The sequence below is a fragment of the Pongo abelii genome, chromosome 21, assembly GCF_028885655.2.
Source record: "Pongo abelii isolate AG06213 chromosome 21, NHGRI_mPonAbe1-v2.0_pri, whole genome shotgun sequence".
Classification (NCBI taxonomy): domain Eukaryota; kingdom Metazoa; phylum Chordata; class Mammalia; order Primates; family Hominidae; genus Pongo; species Pongo abelii.
Window position 1 is genome coordinate 50,872,555 of NC_072006.2, and position 19,336 is coordinate 50,891,890.

General features: G+C 43.9%; 1 protein-coding gene across 1 annotated transcript in view; it reads right to left on the reverse strand.

Moving 5' to 3' along the window:
- SLC13A3 (solute carrier family 13 member 3) overlaps positions 1-19,336 on the reverse strand; it is a 93,521-nt gene that overhangs the window by 32,478 nt on the left and 41,707 nt on the right. Inside the window, exons 4-6 of the mRNA XM_024238854.2 lie at positions 9,382-9,448; positions 5,566-5,751; positions 1,919-2,044 (exon numbers count right to left, since the gene is read on the reverse strand). Coding sequence (XP_024094622.1) covers positions 1,919-2,044; positions 5,566-5,751; positions 9,382-9,448 — 379 coding nt within the window. The remainder of the gene's footprint in view (positions 1-1,918; positions 2,045-5,565; positions 5,752-9,381; positions 9,449-19,336) is intronic.

A 19,336-nucleotide genomic window follows, 5' to 3' on the forward strand; every position in this document is an offset into this window, starting at 1 on the left:
CCAAAAACCCATTTGAAAAAAAATGTATAAAAATATGAACACACAGTTTCACAATTCACAGGAAAGAAAATACCTATGAACAAACTTTTCATATGCTTCCAAATCTATGAAAAGTTGACCAAAATTACTCTTCATAAAATAAACACAAGTTATTTTTCTCTTATCAGATTGGCAAAAATCCACTTTGCTGTAAGGAAGCAGACACTCTCATACACTGTGCATGGGAGAGGAAACATAAAATTTTTATGAAGAATGATTTGACAATATCTATTAAAATAAAAATGTGTTTATTCTCTGATCCAGAAATCCAACTTCTGGAAATGTATCTTATAAAAATGCTTGCTTCCTTTGAGCTAGAGCTGCAAGGTAAAAGAGAAAAAAATAATAAAATAAAAACAAAAAAACAGCTGGGCATGTGTGGCTCATGCCTGTAATCCCAGCTGTTTGGGGGGCCGAGGTGGGTGGATCACTTGAGGTTTGAGACCAGCCTGGCCAACAGAGTAAACCCCTCTCTCTACCAAAAAAAAAAAAAAAAAAAAGGCACAAAAAATTAGTCGGGCAAGGTGGCAAGAGCCTGTAGTCCCAGCTACTCTGGAGGCTGAGGCAGGAGAATGGCCTGAACCTCGGAGGTGGAGGTTGCACTCCGAGATGGCGCCACTGCACTCCAGCCTGGGTGACAGAATGAGACTTTGTCTAAATAAATAAATAAATAAATAAGTAAATAAATAAAACAAAAAACAAAAATCTGTCAGGGAGGCCAGTCACCAGAAAAAGATATCTATGTCTGCTCATATTTGCTTAAGAAAACTCTGGAAGGTTACACAAGAAACCAATAAAAGTGGATGCTTGTTTGGGAGGATATCGTGGCAGAAGAGGCCCATGGTTGGGAAGAGGGGTTCTCACTGCATATCTCTTAGCGTTGTTTTGATTTTTGAGAAGCATATGTATGTGTTGCCTATCCAAATTAACGTAGCCATATTAAAAAGTAATCGAAGTAACCAAAATAAATATAGGAAAACAAAGTGCCAGTATTATATTTTGGCTAGATATCATTTCTGGCTCAAGTCTCTGGGTCTGAAGCTTGCTCTTTCTTCATTTAGAGGTTGATTTGGAAATGTTAGATATTAAGGTTTCTTTAGCGCCCAACTGAGACTTTCTCCTCAACGTAAGTAGACTGAGTGATGAGAGTTGATAAAGACATATTTCCCATAATATGATTTGGTGTTATTTAGTATTTTGTCCTCATGCCACCCCAAATTATCTACTGTATCAGGGCCCCATAAAATGGGAAATCGTGCACTCCCCTCTTCTCTGGTCAAGAGTGTTTACCTTATTTAGAGACAATACTATTAATAATTATTAATAATATGTGACATCAACAGAGGGTCTGGGTGTGGCAGGCAGGTCACACCTCACATCCCTGGGAGGTCAAGAAATGAGAATATGGCTAGCACGGTGGCTCACACCTATAATCCCAGAGCTTTGAGAGGCCAAGACAAGAAGGATCGCTTGAGGCCAGAAGTTTGAGACAAGCCTGGGCAATATAGTGAGACCCTGTCTCTACAAAAAATTAAAAAAAAAAAATTAACCAGGCACAGTGGCACTCGCCTGTAGTCCCAGCTACTTGGGAGGCTGAGGCCAGAGGAACACTTGAACCTGGGAGATTGAGGCTGCAATGTGCTATGATCGCGCCACTGCACTCCAGCCTGGGCAACAGAGCAAGACCCTGTCTGTAAAACTAAATGCATACATACATACATACATATATACATACCTACATACATACATACATAAAAGAAAGAAATGAGAATATGACATGAAATAACAATCATCTTCAGTTTTCATAGGCAGATACCGAGGTTAGAAAGGCCATTCCCCGCTTCCCCACTCTATCTGCCAAGAAGAAAATGAGAGGTACCTGAAGCTCAGTCCCCCGTACAGAAAGGAGATCCAGAGCCAGCCTGCCAACAGGAACAACAGCATAAGAGGGAAGGCGAAAATGAACCAGGAGCCGAAATTCACCACGTCACACTGCGGAAAGAAACTGGAGAATAGCGGGAGATGAGAACAGGCCAAGGGCAGCCATGCCCATTTTGGGAGTGGGAGAGGGGACCAGGCAGTACTAGTAATAGCGGGGAGGAGGAATGAGAGGGTCCCATGGAAGTCTTGGGAAAAGTGTTTTCCACCTACTCTAATAACACCCTTTTTTCCTCTTCTTTGGAGGCTGCTGGCTTCTGACCTAGTGGGACCAATGGGTGCCCTACAGTCAAAATCTCTGCCCCCTGGAGGCCAGACAGGTGAGTGAAACAGGCCAGGCCGAGCCGTGGTGAATTGAAGAGAGCCCTGCTCATTAAAGGGCTCAGCTGCTATTTGCTCCCCCATGGTTCCATGCAAGAGTGCAGGGCCAGTAAGCCCAGGTTTGGGTTTTACTTGAAATTATGTGATGTTTAAATATTGGCAATTCATGAAAATGTTTTTAATGAATGTGGAAGTGAAACATAACACATCTGCAGGCTGAAACCTTTGCCCTCCTTATTACATATGCTCAAAGACCCTGGGCATTTTGTCCAGGCAATGGTGATGTCGATGAGTTCTTTCTCTGCTGAACGGTGTCCAATCTCAGTTTTATTAAGACATCATCAAGCCTGAAAGGATGAAGGGCAATAACACTCAGTGCTGGTGAAGTTGTGGAAAAACAGGCAGATTCTTGATGTTTGTTCATCAGAATATTCTTTTCTGGAGAGGAATTTGGTAAAATGCAGTAAGAGTCTTAAAAATGTGCATACCCTTTTACCCAGAAATTCTACTACTAGAAATAAACTTTAAAAAAACAACCAGAAATGTGATCAGGAATATAAGTGCTAGATTGAAAAGAGGAAAAGTAAGTTATAGAATGATGTATACAAAAGTATGTGGACACTCATGGACATTTCTAGGTAAATAAGTAAATAAATGAAAACATTAACAGTTATTATATAATAAATAAGCAAACAAAAATATTAATAAACTCTATATAGTGGGATTCTAAGAGGTTTTTATTTCCTCCTTTTTCTCTGCCTGTATTTTCTATAATGAATAAGTATACCTCTATAATTAGACAAAGTAAAAATATTGTTTTAAAAATATTAAAATATCAGCGAGTGTGTGGTCAGTTACATAATTTGTAATAGCAAAATAATAATTATTATAAAATGAAAACAATCAATGCTTATGATTAAAGTATGTACACCCAAAATAAGATAATACATAGTCACTAAAAATTATGTTTTCTAAAAAATTTTAATAATAAAATCAGACTATAAAACTGTATTAAGAGCATAGTTGCAAAAACGTTAAATATATACACATTTAATATATGGACATAGAAAAGTCTAGAAGAAAGTCTGTTAAAATATCGACAGTGGGATTGAAGGTATTTCAAACTTCTTTTTCTACATTTTCCAAATGTTCTTTAGTGTGCCAATATCATTTTATAATCAGAATAAACCAATAAAATGTATTTTGGCAACAAGGGCCAAAGGACCACTCAGGGCAATCACTTCTCCTGTCTCCCCAGGCTTCTCCTGTTCTCAGCCGGAGAGTCAAAATCACGTATTACCTGGCATTCCTTTTAAATCCGCTCTTCCTACACCAGAGAGTCTACATTTGAGCCCTTGTGTTGCATAAGATTTGCATGTAATTTACTTGAAAGCCTACATTTGATATTTATTTTTACTGTATATATGTTAATATTATATATTTTATATATTATATGTTAATATATATTACATACTTAAATATACATAAGATATATTTTAGAAAATATAAATATGAAATAGACATATAAAAAATATAATTTCCCCAATTTCATTTCAGGTTGGAACAAAGTCCTACTCACATCAGGGCAGGCAGGCAGCCTGAAAACGCTTTGACAACAACTGCTCCCCTCCAATTCTCCCCATCCCCAACCTAGGCTCTGCTCTCCACCCCCAGAGCCCACATCTTCCTGTCCAGCCCTGGGGATGGGTCCTGGCAAACCCTAATACCGAATGCCTACCTTCCCCCTCGGCAGAACACTAAAGGGCTGAGCCTAGATCCTCCCCACACCTGAAGCAGGACCATCTTTGCTTCTGGTTTTTCTGACACTGAGCTAAAACCAGAAGGCACAGCCAGCCTTGTTTAAAGGATAGAGATAAAAAGACATCTAAGGTTTGCAGTAAAACTCAGTGGGCTTACATCAATTGGTGAAATACACCTACGACTTCTTTTTTTTTTTTCACCTCTCCCAGTGCATGGTTGACAATCACTGGTTTCCGTCATCAAATCTTAAAATCAAAGCATTTTGGAATCTGAGAATGTATTGGCAATTCATCTCACTCAGGGGTTAAGATTTTAAAGTCAGCACATGTGGCCAAACACGGGTGTACTAAAATCTCTTGTGAAAATACCTGTAATTACTCACACGTATGTTACTGAGGGTTGCACACATAGTAAACCTCTCTCGGGGAGATCAGCAGGGCCTCCCTTTATCCCCACAGGTTTTTAATTCTTTGGTTGGGCAACAGATTAAGAAGTCAGCTAGTATTTGCAGCCATGTTGAATATCAAATACTTTTTGGTGTCCTTTGTTAGCCAAATGCTTACATTTGCATTTATGTAAATTAAATGAACCTATGCTACATCTCCACTGCAAGGAATCTTAGAAACCCTGCCTCGGAATCCTGGAACCTAAAAGTCTTAGAGACAGGATCTTGAAATACCAAAGTTTTAAAATCTTAGAAACCAGAGGTTTAGAATAATGGGAGCGGCAAGTTGTGCAGTTGGAGAATCTTTCTCTTATCCTCATGCCCTGACCGGCCACCCAGTCACTGCTGACCACTTCCAGGGGTGGGGAGACTTTAGCTCCCAGCAGAGCCCACTCCAATGGGGGACCCTGCTTATGGTTGGAAGCCTTCTCTCAGGCCATGACAGCCACAGACCCATGCCTCCCGCTGGGTCACTCCTCTACTGTCACCTTTCCAATGACCCCCATCTCACTTGGAGGAAAAGCTGGAGTCCTTAGACAACAGTTACCGCTATAACCTTTTGTCTTCTCACCCTCCCTTTGCCCCAGGCTCTTCGTCTCCCTGGTATTCTTGCTGGTCCCTGAACCTCCCCAGGAACAGCTCCACCTCCAAGCCCTGTAGGAGCTACTGTATGCCTTTCCCTCCTGTGTTCACATGGCTCATTCCTTTATAGGTCTCTGCTCAAATGTCAGCTCATCAGAGAGAACCGGTGTCCTTGACCAACCTACATAAACTAGCACCCCACTCTCCTCACTTCTACCCTCTTTCCCTGCTGTATTTTTTTCCTAACTTATCACACAGATATATTTTATATGCATTTGCTTTTTCACTTATTGCCTGTCTCTCCCGCCAGAATGGAAGTTCCCCAAGGGCAGGGATTTCACTGGGTTTTGTGTATTGCTGTGTTCCCAGAGCCTGGCCCAGAGAAGGCCCTCAATACACATTCCCTGGATGTTGAATGAAGGAGGGAAGAGGAGGGGAGGAGCAGAACCCTCCCTGCCGGTGGGGATTCTTGCTTTCACCTCTTGAGCTGGCCAAGCAGGATGAGGTTAGGGGCTGTGCCCGTGAGTGTGGCTGTGCCCCCAATGCTGGCTGAGTAGGGGATGGAGATGAGGAAGCCCTTCCAGATGTTCCCACGATATTCATCCTCCTTCCTGGAGTCAGCCGGCAGATCCAGTGGAACCTCCGTCTCCCCAGGGTGGTCTTTGCTTTAAACAAATCCAAAGAGAAGCCATTCAGAATACATGGAGAACAGGCCACAGACTGCCCAGGAGTTGGGGAGCTAAGTGATCTTTCTAGAAGGTAATTTGGCACAGGTATCAAAAACCCGTAACAAGGTGCAACTCTTCAGCTCAGATGTTCTACTCTAAGAATGTACCCTAAAGAAATAGACAAGTGTCTCAGGTGTGGGTACAAGGGAATTCACCATGCCATTAAATATAATTAAAATGAAGAACAGTCTAAATGCCCATCAAAAAGGGGCTGATAATAAAGATGACTCTCTTCCTGGATGGAACACCAATGCAGCTATTAAATGGATGCTTACTAAGATGAAAGCTGTGCATTCATAAACTACAGTGAAAAGGCTTGTCACAGTACTATTTAGTTTTTTATTTTATAAATACTCATGTTGCAGCTGGGCATGGTGGCTCACTCCTATAACTCCAACTCTTTGGGAGACCAAGGCAAAAGGATTGCTTGAGGACAGGAGTTTGAGACCAGCCTGGGCAATATAGTGAGATCCCATCTCTATGAAAAAATCTAAAAATCAGCTGGGCATGGTGGCATGCACCTATAGTCCCAGCTACTTGGGAGGCTGAGACAGGAGGGTTGATTGAGCCCAAAAGTTTGAGGCTGTAGTGAGCTATGATTGCCCCACTGCCCTCCAGCCTGGGTGACAGAGTGAGACCCTGTCTCTAAAAAAAATTAATAAGTAATTAATAAAAATAAATAGCTATGTTTCATGAGTATAAGAATATTTAAAGTCTAGAAATATATGCAAGTTGTTTTGACACCTTTCCCAGGAGTGGAATTACATATTTTTTTTCTTTTTTATTTTCTGGGTTGTTTTCCTTATACAGTTAAAGAGTTTTGGGAAATAATGAAATTAAGAATTATTAAGTACATAATTAAAAGATCATAATGTTGGCATTTTTGAGATGAAATGATGTCCGCTGTTCTCCATTAAATAAAATAGGTATTTAGAAACAGACTGAAATGAAGAAAAAAAAGTAAAATAGCAGGTTACAAAACAGCGTATATAGCATTATCAATTTTTATTTTATTTTGTTTATTATTTATTTATTTTTTTTTTTTTTTTGAGACAGAGCTTCACTCTTGTCACCCAGGCTAGAGTGCAATGGCATGATCTCAGCTCACTGCTACCTCTGCCTCCCGGGTTCAAGTGATTCTCCTGCCTCAGCCTCCCGAGTAACTGAGATTATAGGTGCCCACCACCATGCCCATCTAATTTTTGTATTTTTAGTAGAGACAGGGTTTTACCATGTTGGCCTGGCTGGTCTTGTACTCCTGACCTCAGGTAATCTGCCCGCCTTGGCCTCCCAAAGTACTGGGATTACAGGCATGAGCCATCGCGGTAAAAATGCATTTATGTATACAGCTGTCTGTCAAGAAATAGTCTAGAATGGTATTCATTTAACTGTTATAATCTGCCTCTGGAAGTGAGATGCTAAATGCATTTATCTTTTATTTTAAGAGTATTTTTTGACATATGCAATTGTAAATTGTTCCTAAGTGAATGAAATTGAGAATTGCTGTAGCACTGATAGATATGTTAATGAGCTTGATTGTGGTAGTCATTTCACAATATGCCCATATATCAAAACATTACATTGTATATCTTAAATATATATAATTTTTATTTGTCAATTATACTTCAATGAATCTGAAAAAAAGATAAATTAAGATTTTAAAAAAAGTGTTCTTTGTAACAAATCAATTTTTTTAAATTAAAGTGGAAATTAAAATGAAAAAATATTTACTTAAAGAAGGAAAGATAATTCAAATACCCTCTGGCCTGAATCACTACATAAGAGACTCCTTCCCCAGAGGGCAATGTGGACATGAGCTGGGGTCTGAGTAGCTGATTTCCAGTATGACAGGAAGGCAAAGACCAGAAGCAGATGGAAACTACCATCATGGTCTGACTTCTTAGGAGTGGCAGGCCTGGTCCAGAACTGTGGCCTCCCTCAGACCTGGGGACCCCAACCATCCCGAGTATCAAAAAGAGAAAAAGCAGAAAGGGCCCTAGAGTTTATCTAGAGCAACCACTTTTTTGTTCAGGTGAGGAAACTGAGGCCCAGAGTAGGGAAGGGGTTTGCATCCAACAGATGTAGGCTTCTAGAGGGTGAGGACTGGGTTTTGCAACAGACCCAGTGCAAGCACTGCACAGGCAGATGTTTAAAGCATATTTCCAGGCCACACAGTCGTGAGTGGCTGGACCAATCACAGAACTCACATCTCAAAGTTGGACTCAAAGCCCCCAAACATGGTGCCAAGAGGGAGCACAGGCTGTGGGATGACACAGGCATAAGGTCATGCCCCTCTCCTGCTAAAACCTCCATCAGCTCCCATCTCATTCAAAGTCAAGGTTATATCCATGGCTCGTGAGGTCCCATGTGCTTTGTCCTCCACCATCACTCTCTCCCCACCCAAGCCAGCTCTCAGACCCCACCTCCTACCATGTGCCCACTCATTCACTCGGCTCCAGCCACACTGGCTTCCTGGCTGCTCTTTGACCTCTCAGGAGCTTTGCACATGCTGGTCCACATGCTGAGAACACTCTTCCCATGGATACCCCCACCACTCCCCACCTCTTGCAGAGATTTGTGCAAGCAGGATCTTCTTGTGAGGACTTCCTTGACCACCCATATTCAAACTGCCCCTTCCCACTTACCGGCTTGCCTCCCCCACCCTCTTTCCTGCTTTGATCTCCCTCTGAAGCTTACCAACCACCCAACACACCATGGATTACATTCACTTATCTGCTTCTTGCCAATAGAATGTAAGCCCATAAGGGCTGGGCTTTCTGTCTGTTCCTTGCTGTATCTCCATCCCTAGAATAGTGCCTGGCTCATCGTAAGCTCCCAATAAATATTAGCAAATGAATGAAATAGACCGGATCAATACCCAGCACTGCCTTGAGCAGATTGCTTGGCTCCCTGTTGTGTCATCACTGTTAAATTCAGATCACAATGCCATAATAACAAGTGCTAACATCTGGACGTGTAAGGTCCAGCCAACCTGCTCTATCTACATTATCTCATTATCTCACACAGCCAGTATGGAGCAGAGCCAGAGTTCCAAGTCAGGTGTTTGTGACTCCAAATCCCATGATCTTAACTACACTGCCATAATGCAAAGGATACTCTAGACTAAATGCGATTTCAACATCGATGTGAAGACACTTTGAAAGTCATGTAGGGTGAAGGGCTGTTATTGTTTTATAAGGTATTTTTTTTGTCTGTGTGGACTGTTAACCCTGCCTGCACCCCTCTCCTCCTTGACTGTCATGCAGTTTGTGCTGTCTTGCTCTTCTGGGTCTCTTCTTTCAAGAGGAAAGTACCTGTGATCCTCAACCTCACCAGATCTTTAGGGATTTAAAGTACTGCCCTACCCTTTCCATGTCTGCATTTTTTTAAAAGGAGGCTGTTGAGGTTAATGTTTAAGCCACAGAGATGAATGGTGGAAACTTAGGCGTTAGGTCGTTTGGAGAAAAATTCAGGGATGGGAGGAAAATGGTTTGCAGCATTGAATTCTTGTTCATCGTCTCCTTGAATCAAGCACTGGCTCCTCTATGAATTTCACCAATAACTTACGCTTCTGTGCTGGCGAGAAACTGCATCTCCGTGGGCACAGTGTGTAGGCCGTTTCTCCGCACAGCAGCTAGGAGGAAAGAGCATGATGTCTTTAGTGTAATGTAGCGAATGGAACAGGAGTGTCCCAAATCTCGTGAAGTCAGTCAAGAATGCTTTCTTTGCCAAGGATCCTATACTATTCACTGAATCAAAAGACAAAGACAGAGAGAGAGAGGAAGAGAGGGAGGGAGGGAGAGAAAGGAAGGGAAAGAGTGGGAGGGAGGGAGGGAGAGGGGGGAGGGAGGGAGGGAGAGAGAGACGGAGGAAGGAAGGAAAGGAAAGGAAAAGGAAAGGAGGGAAAGAAAAAGAAAGAAAGAAAGAAAGAAAGGAAGAAAGAGAAAGAGAAAGGAAGGAAAGGAAGGAAAGGAAGGAAGGAAGGACGAAAGGAAAGGAAAGGAAAGGAAAGGAAAAAGAAAAGTCATTCAGCATTCTATCCTCCTGTCCTACCATCCATATGTGAAGACGTGCCCAGGCCTGTTGGCAGGGGTTTAGCTGCAGGGCTGCTTGACAACCCATAACTCAAGCCTAGGCTTACCTGAGCAGCCATTGCCAAAGCTGTGAAAGGCCAGCTATGAATGGTAATGAGTCATCAATGGGTTGGACGACCCCAATTGTCCATTCATTCATTCATCCAAAAAGTATTTATTGAGCACCTACTATGTGCTATTGACTATGTTCTCAGGGTACTCTGTGAACAATATAGAACAAGGCCCCTGGCTTCCATGGAGGTCATACTCTAGAAGGGGAGACAGGAAATAAATGAATAAAGAAAATTTTAGGTAGGGACAAATGTATGGAGGAAATAGAACTGGGCAATGTGACTGGAAAGCGGAGAGGGGAGTAGGTGGGCTCTCTGTTCAACAGAGAAGACACTGTGTGCTGATGGCCTCGGATCTGAGACCTCAACGATAAAATGGAATCCATCCTATGAAGAGCCCTGGGAAGAGGGTGCAAGGAAACAAGAACAGCAAGTGCAAAGGCCCGGCAGTAAGGAGGTGCTTGGCTGAGATGAAGAACTGGGGAAGCCCATGTCCTGGGAAAGAGGTGTATAGGAAAGGCCTAGGGGAGATGGGGGGTGGGGACGGAGTGTGCAAAGGCCAATGGGAACTAAATCAGGGATGGGGACCCCCTGCAGGATTTAATGCCCAAGACGATATGATTTACATTTTGCAAACAACTCTGGGCCTGGTCTGAGAGAATGGACGTAGGGGAAGGGGCGAAAATGGAAACTGAGAGTCCAGTTCTGGATCTGTTGCATTTTCCAGCTAAGATGATGGTGGCTGGATTTGGCTGGTAACCATACAGACTCTGAGAGTAATAAGTGGTGGATGTGTTTCAGTTCTTTTGAGATAAGAGCTTGGTGCAACTTGGAACCCAGAGCCAAAACTGGGGCACATGAACCCTAGCCAATTGATCCATCAGCAAATTAGTATGGAGCACCTGTCATGTACCTGGTGCTGAGTGACAAAAGATGAAAGTCCATGTCCTCGTGGAGCTGATCTTCTGGTGGGGGAGACAGACCATACACGACTAAGTAACATACGCAGTATGTCAAATGAAGATGCATGCCATGCAAAAGAACAAGGCAGGGAAGGAACCAGGCATCCTAGGGTGAGACACCTTCTTCAAGGCTCAAAGAAAGTCTGATAGGGAAGGAAAATTTGACTTTGAACCAAGACCTGAAGGTGAGGGGGTAAGCCATGCAAACATCTGGGGCAAGAAAGAGCAGGTGCAAAGGCCCTGGGGTGGGAGCACACGCAGGAAGCAGAGGGGAGGCCAGTGGAGCTGCAGGGGCCAGAGGGAGGAGAAGAGTAAGAGGAGGCAAAGTAAGAGAAGTGGCAGGGGGTGGAGGTGGTAGGAAGTGGGTGGGATCATGCAGGGATCTCAGAGCTCACAGGAAGGATTGTGGCTTCTCCTCTGAGTCAGGTAGGAACTAGGGTAGCATTTGAGCAGAGTAGGCTCAGGACAGGAGCTAACTTTGTTTTTAAAGTTATTTCTCTGGTCGAGTGTGGTGGTTCATGCCTATAATCCCAGCTACACAGGAGGCTGAGGCAGGAGGATTGCTTGAGCCCAGAGTTTGAAACCAGCCTGAGCCAGATAGTGAGACCCCATCTCTAAAAAACATTCTCCAAAAAATTAGCTGGGTGTGGTGGTGCATGCCTGTAGTCCCAACCACTCCAGAGGCTGAGGTGGAGGATCAGTTGTGCCCAGGAGTTGGAGGCTGCAGTGAGGTATGATCATGCCACTGCACTCCACCTTGGGCAACAGAGAAAGACCTTGTCTCTTAAAACAAACACACAAAAATAATCAAGTTATTCCTCTGCTTGATAGACCAGACTCCCCAGCAGCCTTTGACAGTGTTTTGGATAAAAGAAAATTAGAATGAATAAAATGTTCCTGCAGCTGGAACCACCACCAAGAGTAAAATAACTCACCTCTGAAAGTTGGGTGTGTGGCTGGTGGCCAAACACATCAGCCTCGGGTTCAAATCCTAGCTCCATCACTTACTATGTGACTTTAGGTCAGTGGTTCCCAGCAAGGGCCAATTCTGTACTCAAGGGATGTTGGGCAATGTCTGGGGGCATTTTCGGTTATCACAGCTTGGGTGGAAGGGCAAAGTACTACTGGCGTCTATTAGTTAGAGACCAGAAATGCTGCTAAACATCCTGCAATACACAGGTCAGCCCACCCCAGCAAAGAATTATCCCACCCAAATGTCATTGGTAATGAAGTTGAGAAACCCTGGTTAGGGCATATCCCTTAATCTCCCTATACCTCAGTTCTTTAATTCATAAAATGGAAGTAACCATTCTAGGATTGTCAAGAGGATTAAAGAGTTAATCTACTGCTGGGTGTGGTGACTCACGCCTGTAATCCCAGCAGTTTGGGAAGCCGAGGTGGGCGGATCACCTGAGGTCGGGAGTTTGAGACCAGCCTGACCAACATGGAGAAACCCTGTCTCTACTAGGATGCCCATAATCCCAGCTACTCGGGAGGCTGAGGCAGGAGAATTGCTTGAACTCGCAAGGTGGAGGTTACGGTGAGCCGAGATAGCACCATTGCACACCACTCCAGCCTGGGCAACAAGAGCAAAACTCCGTCTCAACAAAAAAAAAAAAAAAAAAAAAAAGAGTTAACCTATTAAAAGAAGGGATCAGCAAACTTCTGTAAAAGCCAAAAAGTGGAAACAACTCAAATGTCCATCAAAAAATGAATAGATGAATAAAATGTGATATATTCACACAATGGAGGATTATTTGTAATAAAAATAAAGTACTGATACATGCTTTAGAAAAAAAAAAAGCCAGATAGTAAACATTTTAGGTTTTGGGGGGCCATGAGGTCTCTATTATAACAACATCTCTGCCATAGGAGCAGAAAATCAGCCACAGACAACACATCAATGCTTGAGTGTGGCTAAACTTTTATTTGGGGGACATCAAAAAAAATTTTTTTTTTGAGACAGGGTCTCACTCTGTTGCCCAGGCTGGAGGGCAGTGGCACGATCACAGCTCACAACGGCCTCAACATCCCGGGCTCAAGTGATCCTCCCACCTCAGCCTCTCAAGTAGCTGGGACCACAAGCATGTGCCACCATGCCCAGCTAATTGTTGTTTTTGTTTTGTTTTGTTTTGTAAAAAAGGAGGTCTTGCTATGTTGCCCAGACTGGTCTCTAACTCTGGGGCTCAAGCGATCCTCTCACCTTGGCCTCCCAAAGTGCTGGGATTACAGAAGTGAACTACCACGCCTGGGCTGAAATTTGAATATCATGTAATTTTTCATGTCACAAAATATTTTTCTTCTTTTGATTTATTTCAACCACTTAAAAATATGAAAACTATTCTTAGCTCCCAGGCTGTATGAAAAACAAGCAGTAGGCTGGATGTGGAGGGCCATGGTTTGTCAATCTTGATACAAAGACTTCAACAGAGCCGGGTAGTCCCAGCTCTTGAGAGGCTGAGGTGGGAGGATTGCTTGAGCTAGGGAGGTCAAGGCTGCAGTGAGCCGTGATCATGTCACTGCACTCCATCCTGGGTGACAGAGCAAGACGCCATCTCAAAAAAAAAAAAAAAAAAAGACAGAAAGAATTTAACAGGAAGCTGAGTACTAGCAAATGTTCAGTAAATATGGGTTACCATAGAGAAAGAAGAAAACAGAGCGTAGGGAATGATTCTGACACTCAGAGCCAGGTCACTTCGTTCTCCATAACCTTGTCTAAGGGCAATGTGGCTGTGTCACCCTCAAAATCCCAGCATCCCCCTGTCTTGCTAAATGAGTGACTGCTCCTTCCTTACCCAGCTCAGAATTGCCTCTGGTCTCTCTCAGTGCCCAACCTCCAGCCCAGATCCTGTCCTGGGTTCCTTTTAACACCCCCTTCCTGAAATAATCAGGGTAGCTCACGTCATGTGGGCCCCGCCCCCTCACTGTTGCAGTAAATGATAACTCAGCTTGTTTCATTACTAGTGTATTCCTGGGGTCTTTGGTGAAGGCCATTGACACTCTTCAAGGAACCCAAGCAAGACACAAAAAAAAGTTTGATTTTTTTTCTTTTTTACATGGGATTTTCCTTCCCATGGAAGTCAGGCCACATACACAGCCATATGGACATTCCTTGTCTCGCCCCGTGGTTTGGGGAAGTCCCTTCCCCACCACGGGCTGCTCTCGTGGTACACCGTTGGTACCATGAGGGAACAGGATTCCATGGTGGCTGGCTGTGTCATTTTTCCCGTGCCTGGAGCTGGCCCTGTTGACTCCCTGCAGGGACCTGAAGGTGAAAGTTGAACCAGCTGCCCTGGGCCATAGGGATGAGGGCCCCTGAGCACGAGTGCTGGGAACAGGTCCACATGCCATGCACGAGGCCAGGGTCCAGGGCACTGAAGTAGGAAGCGAGGGACTATTAATAGCACACTAAGGTTGGGGGCAAAGTTGCTCCCCAGGGGATGGCCAGACAGTAAGAACTCTGACTTGGTGACCCCCAGTCCCCACCATCGCTAGCTCACTCTACCCTCTTCCCACCTGGGCGCTGTGCAGGTGATTCCTTTATGCAGCCAGGGTGGACAGCAACTTGTCTGAGGTTACAGATAGGGAAACTGAGCTCACCAGTTTGCCACAGCCCTCGGCTGGCCCCGTTTGCTCTGCATCTGAGTTGAAGAGCTCTGATAAGAGAGTGTATGTGCTATAAATAAGGCAGTGAAGGGTATTCGTACACACAGAACTCTAAACAGTAATTAGCTTTATCATATAAGATCAGGAAGGAGGGAGTTTTGCTTTTTCCTTATGGAGATTGGTAATTAAGAAAAGTTAATACCAGACATTATTTTCTGATGATGATGATGATGATGAAGTCATGAAGATGAAACTGGAAAACCTGGTGCTGAGCGGAGCTCTTAGGCATTTACACAGGATCCACCCCTGTGCTTCCTGTGACCTCAGTGTCCCAAGAGACCACATAGAAACAGACCAGCGGGGCAAAGTCCCCAGAGAGACTTCTCTGGGTCCAGAAATTGCCAGTTGATTAGAAGCTTGATGCTTCTGTAAGGTCTTATTCACATCATACCAATCCTTGAGTTTGTGTCAGGCTAGGGGACTGAGAACTTTCACATCTATAATCTTACAGCTGTCTCCAAGCAGCCTTAGAGAGCTATGCAAAGTTTATTACCTTCCTCTTTACAACTGGGGAAACTGAGGCCCACAGAGGTGGGCTAAAGTTGGGATCAAGGGGACCCAATGGGTCAGTGGCAGAGTCAGGATTATACCCAGAACTTTGGATCTCCCATCCCCTGAACCTCGGTCCATCTCCAAGGCACCCACCTGGCACTTTAGCAGGTCTGACGTGAAACTGATAACTCTAGTCTAGCCTCCCTGGTATGACTAAGATGTTCTTAAAATTTGACACGAAGAGGGCCCTCAGGAAAGAGTTCTTGTGTCAAATTAGGTAAACAGCACTCCAGGGAAGGTCAAAAGCCCCTAAGTTAAGCAGGTTTATGTCCATTTACTCATTTAGCACTCATGTCAGCCTAGGTAGTAAGGATTATTATCCCCATTTTAGGTTTGAGGAAACTGAGGCATAGAACAGTTAGTTCAATGGTCTATTTGTGTATTCATTAATTCCACACATTTATTGAACATCTACTATGTACCAACAGTGTCTTAGGTGCACAAGACTGCACCACTGAAGATTCACAACAATGAGAAAGACTGACAGGCCCTTCACGGAGCTTGGAGTCTATGAAGGAGACAGATTATAAACCAGGAAGCAAATCAATCCCACTCAAGTAGGAGGGGAAACACCAAGGTGGATCGAGATAGAAGGTCTTATTACCTGTGCCTCCAATGCCTGGAAGTCTCATAGGTAGTTTTTAATACAACTGCCATATATTAACCACTTCCTATGTACCTAGCTCTCGTTTCTCACGTAAGAGGCAGTGTCCTTGTTTTATAGATGAGGAAAGTTGCAGAAGGTTGGTTAGCATATGGATGAGCACAACTCTTCGCTCAACATTAAAGACCCTTGTGTTGTGAAGGGTGGCATCCTGGGCCTTCCTATAAAATAAAGATGTAGACAGCAAGCTAGCTTTCTATGGACAGAGAAAAGGAGGGGAAAGAGTTTAGATTCAAAAGCCAGGTGGAGGGCCAGACGTGGTGGCTCACACCTGTAAGCCCAGTGCTTTGGGAGGCCGAGGCTAGAGGATCGCTTGGGCCCGGGAGTTTGAGGCTGCAGCAAGCTGATTGCACCACTGCACTCCAGCCTAGGAGACAGAGGAAGACTCTGTCTCTAAAAAACAAAAACAAAATGCAGGTGGGCCCCTTACTGGCCAAGGAACATTGGGCCCATCATGGCTGCGAGCTTCAGTTTCCTCACCTGTAAATCAGGCATGCTAATAGTGCCCCCCACAGGGCTGTGGTGGAGGACCTAATGAGAACGTGCATGCAGAGGGACACTGGCGAAGCCATCGCTCACGTGGCCCCTGGGTCCCCCAGCCAGTGCAGGGCACAGAACTGGGTAAAGGAACTGGAGAAAGACAACAGCGCTGCCCTCCAAGTCTGAGGACCTCTGGGGTCTTATCCAGATAGCCCCACCCTGCCCTAGGTTCTGCCTCCTCTGTACCAGGCACCATGGCAAGGTGCTCATAAGCACAGATTCTGGATTCAGACAGAGCTCAGCAAATCACCGTGTTACTTTGGGCAAATCATTTTGCTTCTCTGAGCCTCAGTTTCCTCATCTATAAAATGGGCATCATTACCTCCTAGTACAATTATGAAGATCAGATGAGCTAATGAGTATAAAAAAATTAGCATGGGATCCGGCATGTGGTGGTTACTCAGAAAATGAGAGCTCAGCTCACATTATGATTATGGTTGCTGCTGGTGCTACAGATGTCCCTCATGAACCTATAGCTCCTAGGAACTTCCTTGTGCCTCTCCTAGCCCACTGGCAGAATCTCTACTCCCTCCACCCCTGTCCTCGCCTCCTGCCACCTGGTCGAAGCTCAGAACTGGATGAAAGGGAATAGCTCTCTTTGTACTGGAATTAGCCTTGTTTTAGGTCTTAGAAGCTGATCATTAACCAATTCCTGCTCCTCCCTGATCCCACAGCCTGTAAAGGTAGGTATCTATCCCAACCCCCAGGGTCCCCTCCCTCTTGACATCCTGCAGCATAGGAAAAGACTCTGGACTTCAATGCATGGCCACCACTGTGTGTGGCCTTGGGCAAGTCCCTTCCGCTTCCTGAGTCTCAGATTTTTCATTCTCACAATGAGGGACTTGGCTTTCAATCATTTGCTTGGCCACTTTGGAAAAAGTCTCATGTGGGAGGCAGAATAATGGAGCCTGAGAATGTAGGCTCTGAAGTCAGCCAGCCTAGATTCAAAATACCAGAGCTACGGTTTGGAAACTGCGTAACGGGGGGTGGGAGGACTCTTTTTAATTTCCATTTCTCTAAATGAGGTCGATGCTTGCTCCGTCTCATTCAGATACGAGGTCCACCTAAGAGTCTGTGCATAAACTAAGTGCACAGTAAACATTGGTTATTATTGCTTAGAAGCCCAGTGTACAAAATGAAAAAGTGAGTCTAACTAGGGTTGAAATGGGGAAAAGGGCAGAGTCCCAGGTGCTTGCTGCCACCCCAGGGTGACCATCAGGCAGTTCTCTTAAGGGAAACAGTTTGAAAATCAAGAAAGCCAATATTGTACAGCAGGGGTCAGCGACCTACAATATGCAGCCCCAATCCAGCCCGCCGCCTGGTTTTGTGTGGCCTGCCAACTAGGAATGGCTTTTACATTTTGAAATGGTTGAAAAACATCTATAGAAGAATATTTTCTGATACGAAAATTATATGAAATTTTAATTTCAGCACCCATAAATACAATTTTTTTGGCACACTGCCATGCCTGCTCGTTTGTTTTATCTGTGGCTGCTTTCTCACTGCAAGGGCAGCGTTGAGTAGTTGCAACAGAGTGGCCCACAAAGCCTGCAGTATTTACTATTTGGTCATTTATAGACAAAGTTTGTTAATCCATGCTATAAAGCTTCTCTTCCCTTCCTCATGGAAGACTCTGCCCTTGCGTAGAGCTGACTCTGCCACTTTGCCAATGCTATGATCCTCAACACATCATCTCACCTCTCCAAACTTCATCTGTAAAGTACATATAATCATTTCTAGTGTTCAGGGCTGCCGGGAAAATAAAATAAGCAGGACTCCCTTAGTGTATGACGGGGAAATACTCATGTGACTGTCAGTGAGATTAACTTAGATGGTACATGGATTAACATTTAAGTTTTAACAGATACATATTTAACTTAATTCATATTTTAAAAACTAGAACTAGCACACAAAACCTATGGTTTCATGGATAATGCTTGTTGTGTTCACTGAGGTAAATGATCCAAAGCCACAGGGGCAGATCTGCCATCTATCTCTCAAGATGTGGCTCCTGTCTTTGGGTCCCAGGTGCCATCATATTCACATTCCACCCGGCAGGAAGGACAGAACCCGGAAGTTGCACACATCATTTCCACTCATATTCCATTGACCAGACTCAGTCATCTGACCAAGTCTTATCACAAGGGGAGCTTGAAGTTTCAGCCTTTCCTCAGAGAGGAAAGTATTGGGTTCTATTCCTAAAAGAACAAAGGAAGAATCGATGCCGGGGTTAAACTAGCCATTTCTGCCCACATATGTATCAATTCAAATCTTCCTTTTAAAATACAGTTATGTAAATTAAAAGTAAGACATTTTAAAGTGACATGATGTGGCAGCCACTTTGCAACCATAAGACCAGGGAAACCAGAGTTGCCAGTGAAAAGTCATGACGTCATTGTGCCTCTGAATTGATCCTGGACTTCTTTAACTTCACTATGTGATTTGGGAAAATCATTTCCCTCTTGGAGACTGTATGTAGTCACCTAAAAATACAATGGCTGTGTATGTTTTGTTTTATTAAGAACATAATTTCAGAGGATTGAGGGAATCAAATCCCTCTGTTCATAATACGTTATCACTATTTACTGCACAAAGCCTCTCTTTTCTATAATTGATTGGGTCTTTTTAGTCCTTTCTCTCCGCGTTTCCCACTCTCACCCTTTCCATAGCAACCATTCTGATATGTTTAACATGTAGCTTTTCATCATACATTTCTTACAAAATGTTTTGTCATTCATGTGTATTTTCAGCTTACATATTGAGGTTGTATTCTAGATCTCATTCTGGTTTTTACCCCCAATCATAACTGCTCTATGAGATCCATTTATAGAAGTATGTGGTTCACTAATTCTTCTCTCTTTTAAAAGGAGCATAATGCTCAATGGCATGTACCCACCATATTTGCCTTTGCCTGTACTAGCGATAAAGCCCACGTGGCCACCAACTCCCCACACCACAGAGAGCACTACAGTGAATATCACTATGTGTGTTCCC